We start from the raw sequence: 22,787 nt of genomic DNA on the forward strand, positions 1-22,787 counted from the left end.
CTGGGGGTCAGATCTGGCAGAGCCGGGTGCTCTTCAAGACCGGTAGCAAATGCAGTGGCCGTTCCCCCCGTTGCTAAGCTGGCCTGTCTGCCCTTGTCCCTACAGAATTTGCGGTTGAAGGAGGAGAACGAAGGTGAGAGGATGCAGCCCGACGGGGTCTCCTGGGCCTAGCTGAGGCCTCCAGGTTGGCATGATCAGTAGGCAATGGCCCTGTCTGGGGTGAGAGACGGCGTTGGACTCTGACCAGGGCACCAGACCTCCCTCTGCCTGTGTCCTGGGCTCTCCAGCCCTGCTATCTGCCAGCACCCACCTGGGGCTGAGACATCAGTGGCCAGCCTAGGTTTGTGGGACTACTCTGGGGGCCCACACAACCACAGCTGTGCCCTGGGTTTGGGTGACTGTCACCCACTGATGAGTGGGCGTTGCAGGGCACGCGCTGTGCTGATCCGCAGAGGCAAGGCGTCTGTTACACCTCCCAGCTTGAGAGGCTTAGCTGAACTTGCAGCTGCTAGTGCGTTTGGCTCTGGAAATCCCTGGTCCAAGCCCTGGTATGATGGTAGCGATCATATTCCTACTGAAGGGCCTGAATAACCTTAACTCTGCCCTGGGTTTGGGTTACTATTTCTGAAGCCTACACAACCTTAGCTGCAGTTAAGTCTATACATTTACAGTTTATAAGTATCTACACGGGGAACAAATATTTACTAATGCGCTCTTCAGTCTAGCAGAGGAAGGTCTAACACAATCCAATGGCTGGAAGTTGTACTAGACAAATTCAGCCTGGACATCAGGCATCAGCGTTGAGCAGTAAGTGTGATTAATCCTTGGAACAATTTACCAAGGGTCATTGTGGATTCTCCATCACTGTTTAAATCAAGATTGGAGAGACAAGGTGGGAGAGGTAATATCTGTTATTGGACCAATACGGTCTCTCTAATACTGTGGGACCAATATGGCTATAACAACACTACATACATCAAGCTGGGATGTTTTTCTAAAAGATCTGCTCTAGGAATTATTTGAGGGGAAGTTCTCCTGCTGGGTTATCCAGGGGGTCAGACTAGATGATCACAGTGGTCCCTTCTAGCCTTGGAACCAATGAATCTATAAAGTCTGCCCTTGGGTTTGCATTACTTGCATTACATTATTTTTGGGGCCTCCATAACCTTAACTCTGCCCCTAGATTACTGGCCCATCCCACAGTGGTCAATGGTAGCCTTTCCTTTGCCTCTGACGAGAGCCAAGTTGGGCATTCAACTGCGATTGGATGGGGAATGATTTTGTACCTTTAGAGACCTGTACAGAGCACCCTGGAATTCACAGGTGGAACAGATGGAAGTTTGGTATTTCCCTTCCACAGGAGATGCCGACGTTTCAAAATTTGAAAACAAACTTTTTTGAAATGTCCCATTGTGTGAAATTTAAAAAAATATAATCATGCCAGGCCAGCCAACGTGCTCCTTTTGGGTAAAATCAACAGGTTTTGTTCCGATTTTGACCTTTACAAAAATCCATCATGTCAAATATCTCTAAAAAAGGGAACGGGAACATTTCTGAAAGGCCCTTGTGGCAACGGGACGAGGTTCGTCTCTTCCGCTCCACAAATATTGTTTTATATTGCAGTATGTTGGTAATTCACAGCAACTATAAAATCAGCCCTGCTGCTATAAGGACCTTGTCAGAACGTGGCCTTTCCATTTTCTTCTGAAATGAAAGTCTGTCACAATCCGGAGGAAAGGTCCAAGGTCCGAGGGCATTTTCCAATGGACAAACTCTCAGTTGGAAATTTTTCGTAGATTCCTAGATTCTACGGCCAGAAGGGACAGTTGTGATCATCTAGCCCAGTGGCTCTCAACCTTTCCAGACACCTGTACCCCTTTCAGGAGTCTGATTTCTCTTGCGTACCCCAAGTTTCACCTCACTTATCATAGAATCATAGACTATCAGGGTTGGAAGGGACCTCAGGAGGTATCTAGTCCAAGCCCCTGCTCAAAGCAGGACCAATTCCCAACTAAATCATCCCAGCCAGGGCTTTGTCAAGCCTGACCTTAAAAACCTCTAAGGAAGGAGATTCCACCACCTCCCTAGGTAACCCATTCCAGTGCTTCACCACTCTCTGAGTGAAAAAGTTTTTCCTAATATCCAACCTAAACCTCCCCCACTGCAACTTGAGACCATTGCTCCTTGTTCTGTCATCTTCCACCACTGAGAACAGTCTAGATCCATCCTCTTTGGAACCCCCTTTCAGGTAGTTGAAAGCAGCTATCAAATCCCCCCTCATTCTTCTCTTCTGCAGACTAAACAATCCCAGTTCCCTCAGCCTCTCCTCATAAGTCATGTGCTCCAGCCCCCTAATCATTTTTGTTGCCCTCCGCTGGACTCTTTCCAATTTTTCCACATCCTTCTTGTAGTGTAGGGCCCAAAACTGGACACAGTTCTCCAGATGAGGCCTCACCAGTGCCGAATAGAGGAGAATGATCACGTCCCTCGATCTGCTGACAATGCCCCTAGTTATACAACCCAAAATGCCGTTGGCCTGCTTGGCAACAAGGGCACACTGCTGACTCATATCCAGCTTCTCGTCCACTGTAACCCCTAGGTCCTTTTCTGCAGAACTGCTGCTTAGCCACTCGGTCCCTAGTCTGTAGCAGTGCATGGGATTCTTCCGTCCTAAGTGCAGGACTCTGCACTTGTCTTTATTGAACCTCATCAGGTTTCTTTTGGCCCAATCCTCTTTACAATGACTTGCTTACAAAATCAGACCTAAAAATACAAAAGCGTCAGATCCACACTGTTTCTGAACAATGGCCAAGTTTCTCATTTTCCCATTTAGTTCTAAAAGAAATCGATTGGAATATAAATATTGTCCTTAGAGTTCAGTGCGTAGTACATAGAGCGGGATAAACCATTGTCTGTATGAAATTCTCGTTTGCACTGACTTTGCTAGCACTGTGTATGTAGCCTGTTGTAAAATGAGGCAAATATCTAGATGAGTTGATGCACCCCCTGGGAGAGCTCCATGTACCCCCAGGGGGATGTATGCCCCGGGGCCGGCGCTTCCATTAGGCAACCTTCTGCCGACGTGCTGCGGAAAACAGCGGCAGGCAATTGAGCAGCTCAATGACTGCCGCTGTCGCCTGCGGCATTTCGGCAGAAGGTCCTTCTTCGGCAGCGCGATGGGAGCGGAACCGGAAGCTCCCGCGTGCCCCGTCGGGAGCGCACAAAATGCCGCCCCCTGAATTCTGCCTAGGGCGCCAGAAACCCTGGCGCTGCTCCTGGTGTGCCCCTGGTTGAGAACCACTGATTTAATCTGAGCTCCTGGACAACACAGGCCAGAGACGTGACCCGCAGTAATTCCAACGGCAGGTTTTTTTAGAAAAACATCCAATCCTGATTTTAAAATGGTCAGTGCTGGAGAATCCAGCCTGCTCCTCGGTAAATTGTTTGGGGTGGATTCTCCAGCGCTGGCCCTGTTTAAATCAAGCTGGGATGTCTTCTAACAGATCTGCTCCAGGAATTATTGGGGGGGGTGGGCAGGCTAGATGATCAGTGCTCCCCTCTGGCCTTGGAAGCTACGAACAAAACCTGTGTTGGCCACTAGACCCTGCTCCTGGCCGGAGACAAACCCGCTCCTGGGTCTTGGCCATGTGACCAGCGCTGGGGATGCTGAATGCAGCTGGCTCTGTACGATACCACACATGTTGGTAACAGCTTCACTCTTTCATCCCCTTGCCCCAGTCTTCAAGTCAACAGAGGAAATCCTTCTCAGGTACGTGACCCCCCTGTCAACCCGATCCCTGGGCCGGATCCCCCCAGGTTCACCCCTTTACCCCCAGATCTGGTCCCCATCTCTAAAAGGGGCTGAACATTACAGAGATGATGGAGGGTGTGTGTGGAATCATGGCCAGTCTGTCCTAGTGGCCAGAGCGCTGGACTGAGACTCAAGGGACTTGGCTCTGCCTCTGGCCTCCTGGACAGCCTTGGGCAAGTCATGTCTCCATTCCGTGCCTCAGTTTCTCCCTCTGTAAAATGGGGACGATGACACTGCCCTCCTTTGGAAAGCCCTATATGGGAGCTCGGGATTGTCATTATTTAAGGTCCAGATGGCAGTGGAATAAATATGATACCCAGGGGCCAGTTCGGTGTGTCCCAGAGATGTGAGTGGTCTAGGGGTTAGAACAGTGGTGGGCTGGGAGCCAGGACTTCTGGGTTCTATCCCCAGCTCTGGGAGGGGAGTGGGGTCTAATGGTTAAAGCAGTGGGGGCTGAGAGTCATTAGAGCAGGCAACAGGCATCTAAGCTTGATGGAAGCCGAGTCAGGAGTGTGAAAACTCCCTGGGTATCATCTCAAGGGAAGAATGGGGGGTAGCAGAGAGTGCCCTTGCCCTCAGGCATAGAGCGTTCCAGCTACACCATCCCCCACACACTGACTGTCAAGGGAGAGCGCCCCCTGCTGAGCCCCCCTCCCTGCAGCACAGCACCCCCCACGGCAATGCCGGGGTAGGCATGCCCAGTCCAGGCGCCAGGGCAGAGCAGGAGGAACGTGATTGTGGACGTTTGCACTGAATTCCAGGGACAACGACAAGATCAAGCAGAGGATCATCCAGCTGACGGAGCTGCAGGAGAGCCTGGTGAGCGGGGCTCTGTGGGTGGGCAGAGGGTCTGCCCCTGGGCCCAGCGCGGGTGGGAGGCTGCACAGCCCTGGCATCCTACCAGCTCCAGACACCGATCCACCCCCATCCCCGCAAGCCTGATCCTGCCAGGGGGCTGAGGGCAGCCCTGTGCTGGCCCTAACGCACCATCCTGTCACCCTCAGGTCTGCTCCCAGCCCCACTGGATCTGCTGCGTGCCTGCCCCTTTAAATGCCCCAGCCCTGAGCAGGGGTGTTCCTTGCGCCCTGTGATTCGTGCTCTAGGACCCTCTATGTAGCCCTCCTGCGGAGACACCAACCCCTCAAGAACCTGGATGAGAGCTCGTGCCAGACGGCCTGGGGGCATTTACTGAGATACCGGGGCTGGTTCCCAGCTCCCCCATTCTGCTCCTGCCTTAGGGGGTAAAGTGACTTTGACCTACCTGTATTCTGGGCCCTGCCCCCCGTGTCACTTAGAGCAGCCCTGAGGCTGCCCTAAATTATGCTCTGCCCCCTATGGGCCCTGGGAAGCAGAGAATAGCCACAGCGCAGTGCAATGAAGCGTGTTGCCACGGGGGGGCGCTCTGCTCTCCGCGCCCCATTGTCCTGACGCGCTGGAGGGGCAGAGAACTCGGGTGGCTAAAGATCCTGAAAGCCCACTTGCAGGCTTGGTGATGGACAGCGGCTCTTTCTCCTCTTCCAGCAAGACGAAATTTACATCCTGGAAGAGCAGCTGTGTAAGTACCCGACGCGGGGACCAGCCCCCCCTGCTACTGGAACTCAGATGAGCACTGAAGCCAAGGGGACGAGGCCCAGTCACACCAGCTGAGGACCTGGCACACTAGCTCCTACCAGAGTGAACTGGGGAGGCGGGAGCAAGGGGTTGGATTCTATGCGCCCTCCCTAGAAGCCAGAGGCCTTTCAGTTTCCTTAGTCCAACCCGGCCATGTTTTGTGGGGCAGGCTGGGTATTTGGTGGAGGTCAAAATCCAATTGTCACAGGTCCAGCAGGAGTCAGAGTCTGAAATTAACTTATTCCCAGGACTAGGATGACTTGTTTCATTGTGTCAGGCGCTGCCCAGACACACAGTGACCGAGATCAGGGCCCCATCGCGCCGGGCGCTGCCCAGACACACAATGACTGAGATCAGGGCCCCGTCGCGCCAGGCGCTGCCCAGACACACAGTGACCGAGATCAGGGCCCCGTCGCGCCGGGCGCTGCCCAGACACACAGTGACCGAGATCAGGGCCCCGTCGCGCCGGGCGCTGCCCAGACACACAGTGACCGAGATCAGGGCCCCGTCGCGCCGGGCGCTGCCCAGACACACAGTGACCGAGATCAGGGCCCCGTCGCGCCGGGCGCTGCCCAGACACACAGTGACTGAGATCAGGGCCCCATCATGCCAGGTGCCACGGACACATAGTAACCAAAATCAGGGGCTCACTGTTCCGGGCACCAAATAGACACATAGTAACGAGATCAGGATCTCACTGTGTCAGGCGCTGCCCGGATACAGGGGCCTGTTATGTACACACATTTTGTGCATGGGTTAGCGATGTGATTTTTTTTTTTTAACCCATCTTGCTACACGGATACAACCCCTATTAGAGACACAGCGAGGCCTGGCCTACACTTAACATTTAGAGCAACAGAGCTACCGAGCTCAGGGGGTGTGAAAAATGCAGCCCCGGAACGCCGCAGCTCTGCTGACCGAACCCCCAGTGCAGGTGGATTTCCTACAGCGCCGGGAAACTCCCGTCTGTCGGTGCAGGCAGCAGCTATAGTGCAGGGCTACCACGGCAGGATACCTACCGCACCGGAGCTGTGCCACTACCGCCTGCAGCGTAGACAAGCCCTTGCGCTGGTAGAAAGGTTCCTTATCCCCAGATCCCTGATCCCCCCTTCCCGTATGGAGATAGCTGTCCCGGGAGAAGCACGTTTCTACCAGTATAACTAGGGAGTTTGTACTCCTTTACCTACATCAGGTGAGTTAGTGTGTGGACAAGGTCACAGTGAGAGAGCCCTGCCCCAAAGAGCTCGCAGTCTGAATGGACAGAGGGTGGGGAAACTGAGGCACAGAGCATGGCTGTGGTGTCCCCAAAGTCTGGGGCAGAGCCAGCTCTCCCAAGTCGTAGTGCAATGACTGATCCAACCACAGTCTATTTTACATTGATACTGGCCAGTTTCGCTGGCCTGGCCCTTGCAAGGGCAGGCGACGGGCCCCTCACTCAGGCATTGGGCGCTCCCCCATGCGAGGGGGCCCACGGACTCCAGTGCCGAGCTCGGCGGCCTGAACCCGAGGCTGTGACGCTGCGGCTGCCGGCACCAGAGAGCCGCGGACGTGACCTCAGGCCGAAACGTTGCCGTTGGAATTTGAAAGCTCCAGCCGTTCTGCAGCAATGTTTCCGGTTGGTTTTCAGATCCCTAAAACCTTGGGGGTTGGTTCGGTTTTTTTCCAATCCAGGGCTAACTCGCCCTGCCAGCATCTCTGTAAATATCACGGAGACCTTCAAGGAAAGGGGAACCGTGGCGTGCGCTTCACTGCTGCTTGCGTAGGAAGGGTTCCCTCCAGCGAGCCGCGGCCGCAGAACCCGGAGGCAGGACGGAGAAGGCCAGAGCATGGCGCTGATTTCACTGAGCCGCGGGGGCAGATCCGCAGCTGGGTTAAATCTGCATGGCGCTATTGGCGCCTGTAGGGCGGCGCCAGCGCACACCAGCTGGGGATCTGGCCATGGTGAAGTTGCAGGGCACCTGGGGAGATTGGAGGAGTGGGACAGGCAGGGGGACAAGCTGGGATGTAGATGGGATTGGGGGTTCTAGGATAGGGGGAAGGGGTGGAGAGCTGGTGAAGGAGACGACACAGCACCAAGATCCCTGCAGCCAGCTGACCCCTGCTGTCCTGTGTGTCCTCTTCCAGGTGACTGCACTTGCCGCGAAGGAAAAAGGTTTGAACTCCCCATTAAACTCTCCCCACCCAGCACTGAGCCGGCAGCAGCCCCGCTGCCCTCTATTTCTGTGCCCCCAGCCCGCCTCCTCCCCGTCCAGCCCCACACTGCCCCATGCGCTGCCTCCTATGGGTAGGAGGCCGGGAGCACAGTCCGGAGGCCCCAAAGGAGCAGTCCTGCCTGCACTAACGACAGATGGGAGACTCGGAGCTGGAGGTTCTAGAGCATTGCCGAGGGCTACAAGCCAGCAAGCGTCTCCCCTGGCTCAAACCCGCCGGATCCAATTAGCATCAATCCCCCCCACCCCCGAATCCTCTGCCCTCAGGAGCCCTTGCAACGCACTCTGCAGGCTGGCGGGAGCGTCTCCCCCAAAGGCGTGGTGGCCACTCTTGGCTTTCGCGTGTCAACCATCTGGGGCTCCCTAATTAACCTTCCCTGTGAGGGAGATGTAGGGATGACTTGCCCACCACAGAAATGCAGCCACCTCTGGGATGGGGCCCAGCAGCTGTTTATACCAGGAGCCCTGGCTCAGGACTGAGATGCAGCCACCTCTGGGGTGGGGCCCAGGAGCTGTTTAACAGCCACACGGCGCTTTAGGCCAGGAAGTGCCGAAGCCTGTGTCCAAGTGGAACTGCAAGAGGGCAGGTGTGGACTCACACAACGTAAGAGCTGGCCGCAGGCGGGAGAAGCTATGTTTGATCAGGCAGATTCGCTGCTGTTGTAAATTGGGGTCGCGGCATTATCATCTGGGGCTCGGGCTTTATGCCACACTGGGGTACACTGGGAGGGGAGAGTGCCCCCTGCTGAGCCCCCACCCTGCTCCCTGCAGCACAGCGCCCCCTGGTGCCACGCTGGGGCATTGGGGCCGGCACTGACCGCGAGGGGAGCGCGCCCCCTACTGTCCCTTTTGGATCCTGAATCACAGCCTGTGAATGGGACATACTTTAGTAGCCTACGAGCCCCACTGGCTGCTGCAGCAGAGCAGGCACAGGTTGGGGAGGGGGGTGCTGCAGGGGACGTCTCCGGCCAACTCCTGACCCTTGTCCCCTTCTCCCTATGCCCCCCCATGTCTCTCTGCAGAGAAGAGAATATAGAGCCTTTCCGCACATGAGGGGTGAGCCGCCTGCTGAGGGAGCCGGGAGCCACCCCCCCTCTCCGCGATGGACAGAGCCAGCGGGAGCCCCGGCCTGTTCCACTGCCCAGGCCCGGAATAAACTCCCCTCCCGTCTGCCAAGGGTTGTGACGTGCATTGTGGGGCGGCTGGTTATGGGGCACCCTGGCATCTCTGGGGCCGCTTCTCAGACCCCTCTGGCAGCATCAACGGGGCAGGAAGGGCTCCTGGCGAATCGTCCAGTCATGGATTTACAGGGGCTGCTCTGTGCCCTGGTCTCTTTGGGGCTGGTTTATGCTCAAAACGTACCCAGGCGTAGCCAGATATTGCCGGGGGGGGGGGTTGTTCCTACGCCGGCAGACAAACTCCCTTTACACGAGGGGACTAGCCGAGCACGGGCGCTGGCATGCAGCCATAGCCTCTGGCTCCGGGGTGCGTCCGCCAGGAGGGTGACTCCCCAGAGGTCTCCTAGAGCTGGAAATGGCACCCCGAGCTCCAGCCTAGACGCACCCTGTGTGGCGGTGAGCCCAGTTCTCAGCACCTCGGCCCTGCGGTCTCCAGCCACGCTCAGAGGCGCCAGTCCCATGGCCACTGGCCCTGACCCAGCCTCACGGTCACCGATCAAGTGACAGGGATGGTTGTGTGTGTGTGTGTGTCACGGCTCCACGGGATCTGTGCTAGGCCTCGGCTTTTAAGCCGTCTCGTGGAGGAACCCTGTCAGTGTGCCCCCTCCTCGCCTCAAGTCCTGCACGGCCCTCCAAGAGCAGACTTAGCCCTTTGCCCTCCACTGGGGAACCATGGGACGTATAGGGGAAACTGAGGCACGCATCGGCGTCATAAACATATTACAGAAAATTCCCACTTCGTCACAGAGGGCATTTCGTCCGGCTTGTTTACACTTTGAGCTTCACCCCACCTGCCCAGCCAGAGCAGGATGGCAGCCCTTGCTCACTCAGCCAGGGCCGGCTTTAAGCCAAATCAACCAAATCAATCCTGAATCGGGCACCGCACCTAAGAGAGCCCCGCACCCAAGCCCTGCTGGTGCACTGTACTGGGGTGGCCCGGCTTCCCCAGGGGGCAATTTAAAGGGCCTGGGGCTCCGCCCCAGGCCCTTTAAATTGCCACCAGAGCCCCACTGCTGGAGCCCTGGGGTAGGGCTGCGGGGCTCTGGGGGCTATTTAAAAAGTCTGGGGCTCCCGTTGCTTCTACCACCCTGGCCCTTTAAATAGCCCCCGGAGCCCTGCCGCTTCCCCAGGGCTCCCGCAGCTATTTAAAGGGCCAGGGTGGTAGAAGCAGGGGAGCCCCAGGCCCTTTAAATAACCCCCAGAGCTCTGGGGTAGCAGGGGGCTCCAGCTGCCTCTGCCACCCCAGTCCTTTAAATTGCCCCCGGAGCCTCGCCACATCCCCAGGGCTCCCGCGGGTATTTACAGGGCTGGAGTGGTGGAAGCAAGGGAGCCCCGGGCCCTTTAAATAGCCCCTGAGCCCCGGGCTGCTGCTGCTACCTTGGTGGGGGAGGGAGGAGAAGGGAGCACTTACACCACAGGGTGGGCTGCACTCCCTGTACCCGCACCCCCTGCCTGCAGCCAGCCCCGGTCTGCAGCAATCCCCGAAGCCCCTGCCCTGCCCGCACCAGCCCCGCACCTCCTGCCCTGTCTCCAGCCAACCCCTGCCGCACCCCCCTGCGTCCTTGCCTGAAGCCAGCCAGCCCTCCCCACACACCCCTGTCTCCAGCCAGCCCTGCACCCCTTGCCCTGCCCGCAGCCAGCCCCTGCCTCCAGCCAGCCCCATGTCCACTGGTGCCCTGCAGTTCCCAGGGCAGTAACCCTGCACACCTGCTTCAATAAGGGGGGCAGGGAGCAGCTGGGACCCACACATGTGCACACCCTAGGGTGACCAGACAGCAAGTGTGAAAAATCAGGACAGGGTGTGGAGGGCAATAGGATCCTATATAAGAAAAAGACCCCCAAATCGGGACTGTCTCTATAAAATTGGGACATCTGGTCACCCTAGCACACCCCCAGGGAGTGGCGGGGACCCACACTTGTGAAACGGAGCTCCTTTCTAGTTCAGGCCCATCTGTTTAAAAAAGAACTTTAGGTAGGGTTAACGTACATCTGTATTTTCCCAGACGTGTCAGGCTTTTGGGGTCTTAAATTGCCATCCAGGAGGAATTTTTAAAAATATGGACGTATGGTAACCCTCTTGGTACAAAAAATACATACTGTGGCACATCCCTTACATCAGAACTTTTTACAGGGAACTGGTTGCTAAGAAATAAAAGGCTTTTTTTACACGGTTTTTTTTTAGTCATCCCTGCTGGGGCCCCGCCGAAAATGTTCGAATAGGGCCCCGCACTTCCTAAAGCTGGCCCTGCACTCAGCACAGCTGCTGTCTCCATTCACCTCCAGCCCCGAACTGTCTGCGTCTCCTTTGCTATGTCCCGGCTCTGGTCCAATCGTTCTCCACCACGGGGTACGCAGAGGCCTTCCAGGGGGTACATCAACTCCTCTAGAGATTTGCCTGGTTTTACCACAGGCTACATAAACAGCACTAGCGGAGTCAGTGCAAACTAAAATGTCATATGGACACAAGTATCAGGGGAAGCCGTGTTAGTCTGTATCCACAAAGACAACAAGGAGTCCGGTGGCCCCTTAAAGACGAACAGATTTATTTGGGCACAAGCTTTTGTGGGTAAAAAACCCTCACTTCTTCAGATGCATGGAGTGAAAATGACAGATGCAGGCATTATCTACTGTAGGGGTTGGCAACCTTTCAGAAGTGCTGTGCTGAGTCTTCATTTATTCACTCTGATTTAAGGTTTCGCGGGCCAGTCATACATTTTAACGTTTTTAGAAGGTCTCTTTCTATAAATCTATAATATATAATGAAACTATTGTTGTATGTAAAGTAAATAAGGTTGCAAAATGTTTCAGAAGCTTCATTTAAAATTAAATTAAAATGCAGAGCCCCCCGGCCCGCTGGCCAGGACCCAGGCAGTGTGAGTGCCACTGAAAATCAGCTCGTGTGCCGCCTTCGGCCCCTGTGCCATAGATTGCCTGCCCCCGATCTACTGACACACGGAGAGAGCAATGAGAAAGGCCGCAACAGGTCAGTTACAGCGCGCCGAATTGCCGCCGCGGACGGTGGTGGTAGTCGATGCGCCGTTAGGGCGGCACGCGCGTTTCCGCCGCGGCGGCAATTCGGCGGCAGCTTCTGTGTTTAGCGCTCCGCGGCGGCGCAGCTTCTGTCTTCCGGCTGAAGACAGAAGCTGCCGCCAAATTGCCGCCGCCACGGAAACGTGTATGCCGCCCCCTCCCCCCTCCCCCGGTCACGGCGGCAATTTGGCGCCCTGCTTGGGGGCAAAAACACAGGGACTGCCGCCCCTTGCAGATTGCCACCCCAAGCACCTGCTTGGAATGCTGGTGCCTGGAGCCGGCCCTGGGCAGCAACCAGGGAAATGAAACGCAAGACACCTCCTCTCACTTCAATGGGAGGGTTGAAATGCCAGACAATCAAAGGCCCAAGTGCCGCACTTTGCTTTGAAGTCAATGGGGCTGTTTGCATACATGTGGGTTTGCAGGCTTGAGCCCCAAACTGGACTGTTCCAAAATGTGAGGCAGCTCCACAGCGGCTAACTTGGCCTAGCTGCGAGTCTGCAAAGGTGTTTTTTTCTATGCCGGTTTTCCTTGGCAACGTTAGCACTTTAACGAGCTGGTCAGGACAGTTTCGCTTGAATAAGGAAAACAAGACAACACATCATGAGAGCTGGCTACATTTAAGGTTTAGCCTTAACTGCTCAAATTCCCTAATATTGATTCCTTGATGTTTCAACCTGCATTCATCCTGGAGCTTTTTTCCGTTTAATTTCCCTGGCTTTTCTTAGGCATTGTCTACATGGGGAATTCTGGTAGAACTCGGGTATTCCATAACACCTCTCCTCCCCACGGTCTACTCCCAAACAAACTCACTTTATTCCAGCATATTTCCCTGATTTAGAGTTATTCTGGAATAGCTCTAGCAGAATAACTATTTCACTCGATAGCAATTCCAGGATAACTCAGGCGTTCCGGAATAACTCCCTGTCTGCACACTCTATTCCAGTGGTTCCCAAACTTTAACAACCTGTGATCTCCTGTCACTAAAATGTCAAGTCTCGCGAACCCCCTCCTAAAAATGAATATTTCCAGGGATTTTCTCCTTTACCTGAGCATAAATTATAAAAGCCGTGATCTTGGACATATAAAATTTGTTTTTATGACATGCTTATTACATACTACCGTATTTACTATTAATTATTATCTATCACTACAGTATTTTTATTACATTATGAAAACAGCAACACTCTGCCAAGATCTCACTTTGGGAGCTTGTTTCACTTTGAATAAGCCTGTTCTAAGACAAGGCTCCTATGTTTCATCAAGGCGTATCCGATGTGAAACAGCAGGAAGGGATTTAAGAAGCCAGCTCAAAGAGTTCCTCCTACACAAGCATTCGGGTCTTGAGCAGTCCAGGCAAACAACTTGTTCTTCATTATAATTTAAAAAACAACACTAGCTGCCTATTTAATTTAAAAAACAGCAAAAAATATCCCCCTCCCTTTCCAGTTCTTATAAAGAGTCTTGAAGTTTCAATCTCCTCAGTGTGACAGAGATGCTTGCTTTGATCTGCTTCCCTCTTGGAAGTCCAGGAGCTCCGGGCTGCTGGCCCCCTGCTGCCCGGGGTCCCTAGGGACAGCTCTGGCCGCCATTAGGGATTTTTTTCCCAAGAACCCCCTTGGGTTCACGAACCCCAGTTTGGGAACCACTGCTCTATTCCAATATCAATTGAGAAACAATGAGGTTGCAAAATTTGTAGATGATACAAAACTTCTCCCGATAGTTAAGTCCCAGGCAGACTGCCAAGAGTTCAGGGCCAGTGCTACCATTAAGGCGAACTAGGTGGTTGCCTAGGGTGCCAAGATTTGGGGGCGCCAAAACCAGGGGTTCCTCCCTGAGCGCGCGGTCGCTGCTCCACTTCTCCCGCCTCCCAGGCTTGCAGCACCAATCAGCTGTTTGGCGAGCCTGGGAGGGGAGGAGAATTAGAGTGGGGGCGGCGTGCTCGGGGACGACCCGGAGCAGAGGTGGGCTGGGGTGGGGAGGTGCCGCACAGCTCCCCGGGGCGGGGGAAGCTGCTGTGGGGAGGCTCAGGGCAGGGGGGGTGCAGAGCTGCTACAGGGCTGCGGGGGGGGGGGGGCGCAAGGTGGAAATTCCACCTAGGGCGCGAAACTTCCTTTCACCGGCCCTGCAAGAGTTACAAAGGGATCTCACCAAACTGGGTGACTGGGCAACAAAATGGCTGATGAAATTTAATGTTGATCAATGCAAAGTGATGCACATTGGAAAACATAATCCCAACTCTACATATAAAATGATGGGGTCTGAATTAGCTGTTACCACTCAAGAAAGATCTTGGTGTCATTGTCGGTAGTTCTCTGAAAACATCCACTCCATGTGCAGCGGCCGTCAAAGAAGCAAACAGAATGCTGGGAATTATTAAGAAAGGGACAGAGAGTAAGTGAGGCCCTACCAAATTCACGGCCATGGAAAACGTGTCACGGTCCATGAAATCCCGTGAAATCTGGACCGTTGGGTGCTTTTACTCCATACAGGTCTGTTGCATCTTACGCTGGGGTTACGTTCCGCAGTCAGTGCATAAAGTGAAAATCGCGTATAGTCAAAATTACATTGAGTGTAATGGCAGGCGGAATCGCCCGCACCACAGGTACAATATTAAAATTGTTATTTTTCTCGTTTTTGCCAACCGCCTAAGGCTGAAATCGCGCATGTTAAATGCGTGTAAGATGCGACAGACCTGTACTATACAGCTGTCATGGGGGAGACCAGCGTTTCTCAAATTTGGAGGCTTGACCCAAAAGGGTGTTGCAGGGGGGTTGCAAGGTTATTTTAGGAGAGGTCGTAGTATTGCCCCCTTACTTCTGTGCCGCTGCCGTCTGAGCTGGGCGGCTGGAGAGCGGCAGCTGCTGTCCAGGTGCCCGGCTCTGAAGGCAGCACCCTGCCAGCAGCAGTGCAGAAGTAAGGGTGTCAACACCATACCATGCCATGCTTACTTCTGTGCTGCCGCTGGCCGTGGCTGTGCCTTCAGAGCTGGGCTCCCGGCCAGCAGCCGCCGCTCTCCAGCTGCCCAGCTCTGAAGGCAGCGCTGCCGCCAGCAGCAGCACAGAAGTAAGGGTAGAAATACCGCAACCCCCCCCCCCTCCAATAACCTTGTGACCCCCCACACGACTCCTTTTTGTGTCTAGACCCCTACAATTACCCCACCAGGACATTTCAGATTTAAGGAGCTGAAATCATGAAATTTACCATTTTAAAAATCCCATGACCATGAAATTGACCAAAATGGACCGTGAATTTGGTAAGGTCCTTGTAGCAGGGTGCTGCTGCTAGGGCACCTAATTAGCCCCTGCTCAGCCAGCCCCAATCAGGGGAAATAGATTGGGGCTGGGGAGAAGTCTGGTGCCTGGCCTCTGGGACTGGCTGCACCTGCGGGCCTGCCCGTTGAAGAGCCATAAAGGCTGGCTGGCTGCCAGAGCAAGGGGGGAATGGCCAGGGAAAGGGCAGTCTCCAGGCTGGGGGAGACTCCCTGTAAAAGAGGAGACTGTAAGGCTCTGTAAATAGTATCACTGGTGGTGGGAACTTGGTGTGAATAAAAGCCACAGGTGCTGCATCAAGAAAAGCCTCGCAGCGCTTTATTGGTGGAGAGAAGGAGCTCAGCAGGGGGCGGCCCAGGAAAGGACCCGGTTACACGTGGGGGCTTGTCCGGGAACCTTGCCGTAGACGCAGTGTGGCGGCCTGGGCATGGAGAGCACCCTGCAATGGCTCGCTGAACAACAGACTGAAATGCAAAAGACGCTACAGTCCTTCCAGGAGTCCCACCAGGTGGGGCGTCAGGCTCTCCTCGTCTGGCAGCCAGACCTGCAGAAAGCCCTCCAGGACTTCATCAAAGAGCAGTCGACTGTACAGCAACAGCTCCTGCAGAGATTGGTGAGTCCTGTTGTGGGGGATGGTACCCGGACTCCAGGCCTCAGCCTTTGTAAGATGGCCCCCGCCGATGACCCCGATGCCTTTTTGGGGACCTTTGAGCGGGTGGCCCTGGGTGCCGGTTGGGACCGGACCACCTGGGCCCTGCGGCTGGGCCCTTATCTCACCGGGGAGGCGCAGGCCGCGTATATGGCTCTGACGGAGACCCAAGCCAGGGATTACGATGCGGTGAAGGCGGCAATCTTGGACCGCCTCGGGCTGTCGGCCGAGAAATATCGCCAGAAGCTTCGGGCAGCCCGGTGGACAGGGCGCGTGCAGCCCTGGGCCTTTGCGCAAAAGTTAATGGACTGGGCAACCCGGTGGTTGAGGCCCGATGCCCACACGGTGGGCCAGATAATGGACCAGGTGGTCTTTGAACAGTTTCTACAGGGCCTCCCTGACAGTGTGGGTTTGGGTGCGGCGACGTCAGCTGGCCACTCTGGAAGCGGCCGTGCAAAGGACCGAGGAGTATGCGGAGGCTGACTTCCCAGCGAGGGAGCACCGAGTCCTGCGGGACCCAGAGGGGGGCAGGAAACCCCACGAGCACGGCAGGGTGCAGCCGCCGTACAAGCCCAAGGGGACCCCTAGCCGCCCGGGGCAGCTCGTGTGTTGGCGGTGTGGTCAGCGGGGACACAAAAGTCGGGACTGCCCGGTGATGGAGTGCGGGGCGGCGGACTTTTGTGGATGGACTAGGAGTGGGGCGGGGGAAAGGAGGCGTGGGTTGGCCACCATCCCGGTGCGGGTAGGGAAAAGGCCCCAGAGGGGTCTGGTGGACACGGCCTCCGCCCGCTCCTTTGTACAGCGGCGCTTGGTGAAGCCGCACTGGCTTATCCCCGGGGGACGGACGTGGATGGAGTGCATCCACGGGGATAGAATCATAGAATCATAGAATCTCAGGGTTGGAAGGGACCTCAGGAGGTCATCTAGTCCAACCCCCTGCTCAAAGCAGGACCAAACCCAACTAAATCATCCCAGCCAGGGCTTTGTCAAGCCTGACCTTAAAAACCTCTAAGGAAGGAGATTCCACCAGCTCCCTAGGTAACCCATTCCAGTTCTTCACCACCCTACTAGTGAAAAAGTTTTTCCTAATATCCAGCCTAAACCTCCCCCTCTGCAACTTGAGACCATTACTCCTTGTTCTGTCATCTTCTACCACTGAGAACAGTCTAGATCCATCCTCTTTGGAACCCCCTTTCAGGTAGTTGAAAGCAGCTATCAAATCCCCCCTCATTCTTCTCTTCTGCAGACTAAACAATCCCAGTTCCCTCAGCCTCTCCTCATAAGTCATGTGCTCCAGCCCCCTAATCATTTTTGTTGCCCTCCGCTGGACTCTCTCCAATTTATCCACATCCTTCTTGTAGTGTGGGGCCCAAAACTGGACACAGTACTCCAAATGAGGCCTCACCAGTGCTGAGTAGAGGGGAATGATCACATCCCTCGATCTGCTGGAAATGCCCCTACTTATACAACCCAAAATGCCATTAGCCTTCTTGGCAACAAGGACACAGTGTCGACTCATATTCAGCTTTTCGTCCACCGTAACCCCTAGGTCCTTTTCTGAAGAACTGCTGCCCAGCCATTCGGTCCCTAGTCTGTAGCGGTGCATGGGATTCTTCCGTCCTAAGTGCAGGACTCTGCACTTGTCCTTGTTGAACCTCATCGTTCCTCATCGATTCCTCATCGTTCCTCATCGAACCTCATCATAGGGAAAGTTGTCCCGTGGCCCAGGTACCTCTCGAGGTGGACGGGCGGTTTACCTGCCAGCGGGTGGGGGTGATTGAAGGGTTAGCTTACCCCATGGTCCTAGAGCAGGACTGGCGCTTTCCCCTGAGGGGAAAGGCGGCCGTGGGGAAGCGACCGGGAAAGAGGGGAAAGAGAACCCTGGAAAGGGAAGGCAAGGCCCCGGGGGAGGCGGATCCGGAGCAAGGGAAGGCCCCACAACCTTCAGGGGGAACATTAGAACAGCCTAGACAACTGAGCCAAAGTAGCAAACCAGGGGGAATGACTGAGAAGCCCAGGGAGCTCCCGGGGCAGGACCACCTGGGGGAGGGAGCCCTCGGGGAGGTAGAAGACGCTCAGCAGGGGGAGGCCCCGCAGCACAGGGGCGGAGGGCCTGGACCAGAACCGGGGGGCCAATTCGGAGCAGCGGGCTCTGAATCAACACCCCCAGCGAAGCAGGAGGAGCCTCGGGAGCGGCCGGCCCAGCCGTGTGAATGGTGTGAGGACCTCTGGGTGAGCGTGGACCTGTGGGGTGCCCCACCCCCTACTGAATGTACCTTTTGTGGGTGGGGGGTGCCAAAGCCCCAGCGGGTTGTTCCTGGGGGTCCCTCAGCTGGGCAGGGGGCCCCACCGCATAGTAATATCCCGGGCCGAGGGAAGCGAGGTCGAGGGAGACCAGGCCTGGCACCAGCTTAAGTGGGGAGGTGTGTAGCAGGGTGCTGCTGCAAGGGCACCTAATTAGCTCCTGCTCAGCCAGCCCCAATCAGAGGAAATAGATTGGGGCTGGGGAGAAGTCTGGTGCCTGGCCTCTGGGACTGGCTGCACCTGTGGGCCTGCCCGTTGAAGAGCCATAAAGGCTGGCTGGCCGCCAGAGCAAGGGGGGAATGGCCAGGGAAAGGGCAGTCTCCAGGCTGGGGGAGACTCCCTGTAAAAGAGGAGACTGTAAGTCTCTGTAAATAGTATCACTGGTGGTGGGAACTTGGTGTGAATAAAAGCCACAGGTGCTGCATCAAGAAAAGGCTCGCAGTGCTTTCTTGGAGCAGCAAAGAGATCAGTGCGGGGGGCGAGGAAAGGACCCAGTTACAGTCCTAATAATAAGAGGAAAATATCATATCGCCGCTATATAAATCCAGGGTGCGCCCACATCTTGCATACTGCGTGCAGAGATGGTCGCCCCGTCTCAAAAAAAGATCTGTTGGAACTGGAAAAGGTTCAGAAAAGGGCAACAAAAATGATGAGGGGAATGGAACAGATTCCGTATGAAAAGAGATGAATAAGACTGGGACTTTTCAGTTTGGAAAAGAGACGATTAAGGGGGGATATGACAGAGGTCTATAAAATCATGACTGGTGCGGAGAAAGTAAATCAGGAAGTGTTATTTACTCCTTCTCGGAACACAAGAACTAGGGGTCACCCAATGAAATGAATAGGCAGCAGGTTTAAAACAAACCAAAGGAAGTATCTCTTCACGCAATGCACAGTCAACCTATGGAACTCTTTGCCAGTGGATGCTGTGAAGGCCAAGACGATAACAGGGTTCAATAAAGAACTAGATACATTCATAGAGGATAGGCCCATCAATGACTATTAGCCAGGATGGGGAGGGATGGTGTCCCTGGCCTCTGTTTGCCAGAAGCTGAGAATGGGCGACAGGGGATGGATCACTTGATGATTCCCTGTTCTGTTCATGCCCTCTAGGACACCCGGCACTGGCCACTGTCGGAAGACAGGATACTGGGCTAGATGGACCTTGGGTTGACCCAGTATGGCCGTTCTTATGTTTTTATGACTTTATTCCAGAATATTTACTCTGCCTTGGAGTTATGCTGGAATACCTATAGTGGAATAACTACTTTGATATAGATATGCTGGTCAGTTTCCCTTAAGGAGGGGACTGGTGAGAAACTGACCGTCAATTACTTTTTATGGACCTAGTCCCCTTGCCATCTCTGTCAATCTTTGGAACCGACTACGGCAGTAGCAGATATATTTGCGGGGTTTGGTGGTGTTGTTTTTTAAGAAAACAGAAAAGTGTTAACGGGCTGGAGCAGAAAAAGCCTCTTTAAACATTTTTAAAAGTCTTTAAAAAGCTTTCAACTAATGCCGTTCAGACTTGGCTTGATGGATCAATCTGAGCGAGATAAAAAGAAGCCGCATTTGAGACTTTTGTGGATGTTTTGGTGACACCAGCGTAAGCCATGCCCGCTCCGGGTAGCACTCTGTCCCCTTCAAGCGGTGGCGAGGCCAGCTACAGATTGATGAATAGATCCCTGCGCGGATACAAAATTTGTATCCGCATCCAAGCCATGAGCCGCAAACGTAGTCTGTGGCTACAAAGCGGCGAGCCGCAGATTTGCAGGGCTCTAGGGATGAGCCTGCTGCAACCGCCGCTAAGAGGGGTTGGCTTTTAGCTCCGGCAGTAGAGGCTCCCACATCAAGGTCAAGGGATCCCAGAATGGATCGCAGCCACTGACCACGTTACACTAGGACGGGGTAGTCTATGGGCAGACCGTGGGCTAAATTCAGACCAGCAGACACTTCTGAATGGACCTGGAAATCTTTTTATTTACTTATGATGATCATTAGTTTATTTTTATTATTTTCTCTGGAGTAGAGATCTTGACTAGACCTTGACCAAGAAATCTGGACCTTGGCAAAAAATAATGGACTACCCCCGACTAGGACAGGAGTTTCTGGAGCAGAACGGGGGGGAGGTGAGGGGAATGGAATTCAGTTTTCTAGAAGAGGGGTGCGTCTGACGCCCAGTAGATTTGCTATAGCTGAACCTTGATATTTAGCTCATTAGTCTCCGGCGGAGGATGCTTTTCTGTTTTGATTTCCGGCCCTTTAAATCTCAGACTCCACCTCCTTGCACTGGATGGGCACGGTGCAGCCTGTTCCCGAGGCTGCCGACTGCAGGCCAAGCCTATTAAAGGGGCAGGGGTCGAGGAGCTTTTTGCAGAGGAGGGGGCTTCTCTGACAAGCACCATGATGCCCATCTGGCATTCTGGGCCACCTTCTCCGCCCGTCACGAGCGCGCATGACTTCAACATGTGGCGGGACTACTTGAACCTGTCAAAGGTTCTTGGCGAAATCATTGAGGAGCGCAGAAGGGAGTCCAGGAGCCTCCTAACCTGTGAGACGGCAGATCCCTGCCTGCCAGGGACCCCCCTTCAAATGTCTCCGGGGGACGCCTCGAGCCCGAAGTCATCAGGCTGGAACAGGAGCAATGGCAGCAGCTGTCCTGGAAGTGGGCAGAACAGGGCAGCCACCCCTCAGACACCGGGCAGATTCATATGCAACTTCTGCAGGCACAACGGGGAATCCAAGAAGGTCTACTCCTCCCACTTGCTGAAGCAAGCCGATGGCACCGTGCTGTGTCCCATCCTGCGCAACTACATCTGCCCGGTGTGCGGGGCTACGGGCGACCAGGCTCACACGCTGAAATACTGCCCGCAAAATCAAGTGAAGCAGTCCCTCTACTGCAAAGGCGGGCGCAACTCGGCTGGCTTCATAGTGAGACGGTGATCGGCAGGCAAAGAAACCTCCTCCACCCTGGGACAAAACCCGGGACCTTTCACCAGGCAGCCAGAAGGGGCTTGGAATTGAAGTTTTAGTTTGCTACTGTTTGTTTCCTAGTTCGCATTTAAAGTCCAGGGTGGATTTGACGCAGCCGCATAGAAAGTCGCCCTGGTTTCTTTAAATCCCCACAGCAGCCTGTTTTGGGTATCGCTGCCTTGCGGCAAGTTCCGTCGGAAGAGAACCAGTGCCAAAGAACCGGACGTTTCATAGTTTTGCCCTTGTCCTGCTAACTCACGCAGAGATTTAATTTTGAGCGTTTGCCGACGAGGCAGCACCCATCGGGCTGGATGGGCGCAAGGCTTTTGTCTTTGGTAGATTTGTTTTGTTTGAAACTTCTCTTCCCAACCAAGTGTTATTTGTTTTGTTTTACACATCACAGGAATCACTAAGACTTTGCAGTGTGAGTTTCATTTTAAAATCATGCCAGAAAAAGCCTTGAATTCTAAAATACACATAAACGTCGCGTTTTAACTGATGTTGTTATTGCACCAAGTGTGTGTACGGGGGTAGGGATTGTTCTTTCAGTGTTATGAGTTTTGAGGGTTTGTTTATGAGAGTTATTTTTCATTAAACTTGAAACACTCCCTTATTCCCTTTCCCTTCTGTTTAATAAACAGTGTTGTTGTTCCAGCAACTGCTTGTGTCTTTGACTGGCTTTTCCTCTGCATGGCTCTGGGACAGTGCACTGGGCAAGGATCTCCTTTTGGGCTGGCAACAGAGGTCGAGGAGCCCCCTGTCTGCCCGCTTTTATTCTGGGCGGCGGCTGGGAGGGACATACCCAGACAGACATGCCTGGCCTCCTGCGAAGCTTTCTCAGCCCTGCACTGCTGGGGACTCCCTTGGTGGGAAGGGATTTCTGTTTCCATGGCCCACTCCCTCTTGGCCATTCTGCTGAGCCTGCCTGTTTCTCTGCCACTGAGGCAGATTTGGGGGGATCTCAACACCCATCCTGCTAGAAACCAGCCTGACTCACTAACCTTCTCCCCCCAAGCAACTGAAGGGACTTGGGCCAGAGGCAGCGTCCCGGCATCCACACACCCAACGCTCTGGCCTGCTGTGGGCCCACTATCCTCTTCCTCATCAAGACCCTCGGCAGTCTTCATGACCGTCCCCCAGCTGTGAGGCTATAAAGCCCGATATGCCCAGAAGACCCCAACAGCAGCCCTGGCTCTGCCTCTCTGATCCCTACCTGTCCCGGCCCTGCCCCCTCTGCCCTGGTGTGACCCCACTGCCCCAAACTGGCTACTGTTTTCCAAGGGGGTCGGAGGAGCGGGGCTGCTCTGGGGCTGGGCAGAGGCGCAGAGGATGGCTGCTGAGGGCGGGCAGAAAGAGGAAGGCAGAGTGGGGAATCTGCTAGGGAACAGGGTCCCTGGATCCTGTGCACCTCCTGGTGTGATGCAGAGAACATGCCCCAGCAGAGGAGCTGACTGTGTCCTGCAGCAGAGAGCCAGATTTGGGGGGGCTGCATGCCTGGGAGGTAAAGATTAAGGGGCGCCGGGGGCTCAGCTGGCTCAATAGCAAGAGAGAGGTGTAAGGAGGGGTGAGTTCTGAGGCGAGGTCTCTCACCGGAGGCTCTTAAGCAAAGTCAGCTGTCATGGGATAAGAGGGAGGGTCCTCTCATGGATCAGTAACTGGTTAAAAGACAGGACCCAAAGGGTAGGAATAAACAGTCAGTTTTCAGACTGGAGAGAGGTAGCTAGTGGTGTCCCCCAGGGGTCTGGACTG

At 54.7% G+C, this 22,787-nt stretch overlaps 1 protein-coding gene across 1 annotated transcript; it reads left to right on the plus strand.

The window, feature by feature from the left end:
• Positions 1-20,468: 20,468 nt before the first annotated feature.
• NANOS2 (nanos C2HC-type zinc finger 2) lies at positions 20,469-21,008 on the plus strand. Its single transcript, XM_044989114.1, has 2 exons — positions 20,469-20,596; positions 20,705-21,008. The coding sequence occupies exons 1-2, from the start codon at positions 20,469-20,471 to the stop codon at positions 21,006-21,008; spliced, it is 432 nt and encodes a 143-aa protein (XP_044845049.1).
• The last annotated feature ends 1,779 nt before the right edge of the window (positions 21,009-22,787 follow it).

The sequence above is a fragment of the Mauremys mutica genome, chromosome 15 (genome assembly GCF_020497125.1).
Source record: "Mauremys mutica isolate MM-2020 ecotype Southern chromosome 15, ASM2049712v1, whole genome shotgun sequence".
Lineage (NCBI taxonomy): Eukaryota > Metazoa > Chordata > Testudines > Geoemydidae > Mauremys > Mauremys mutica.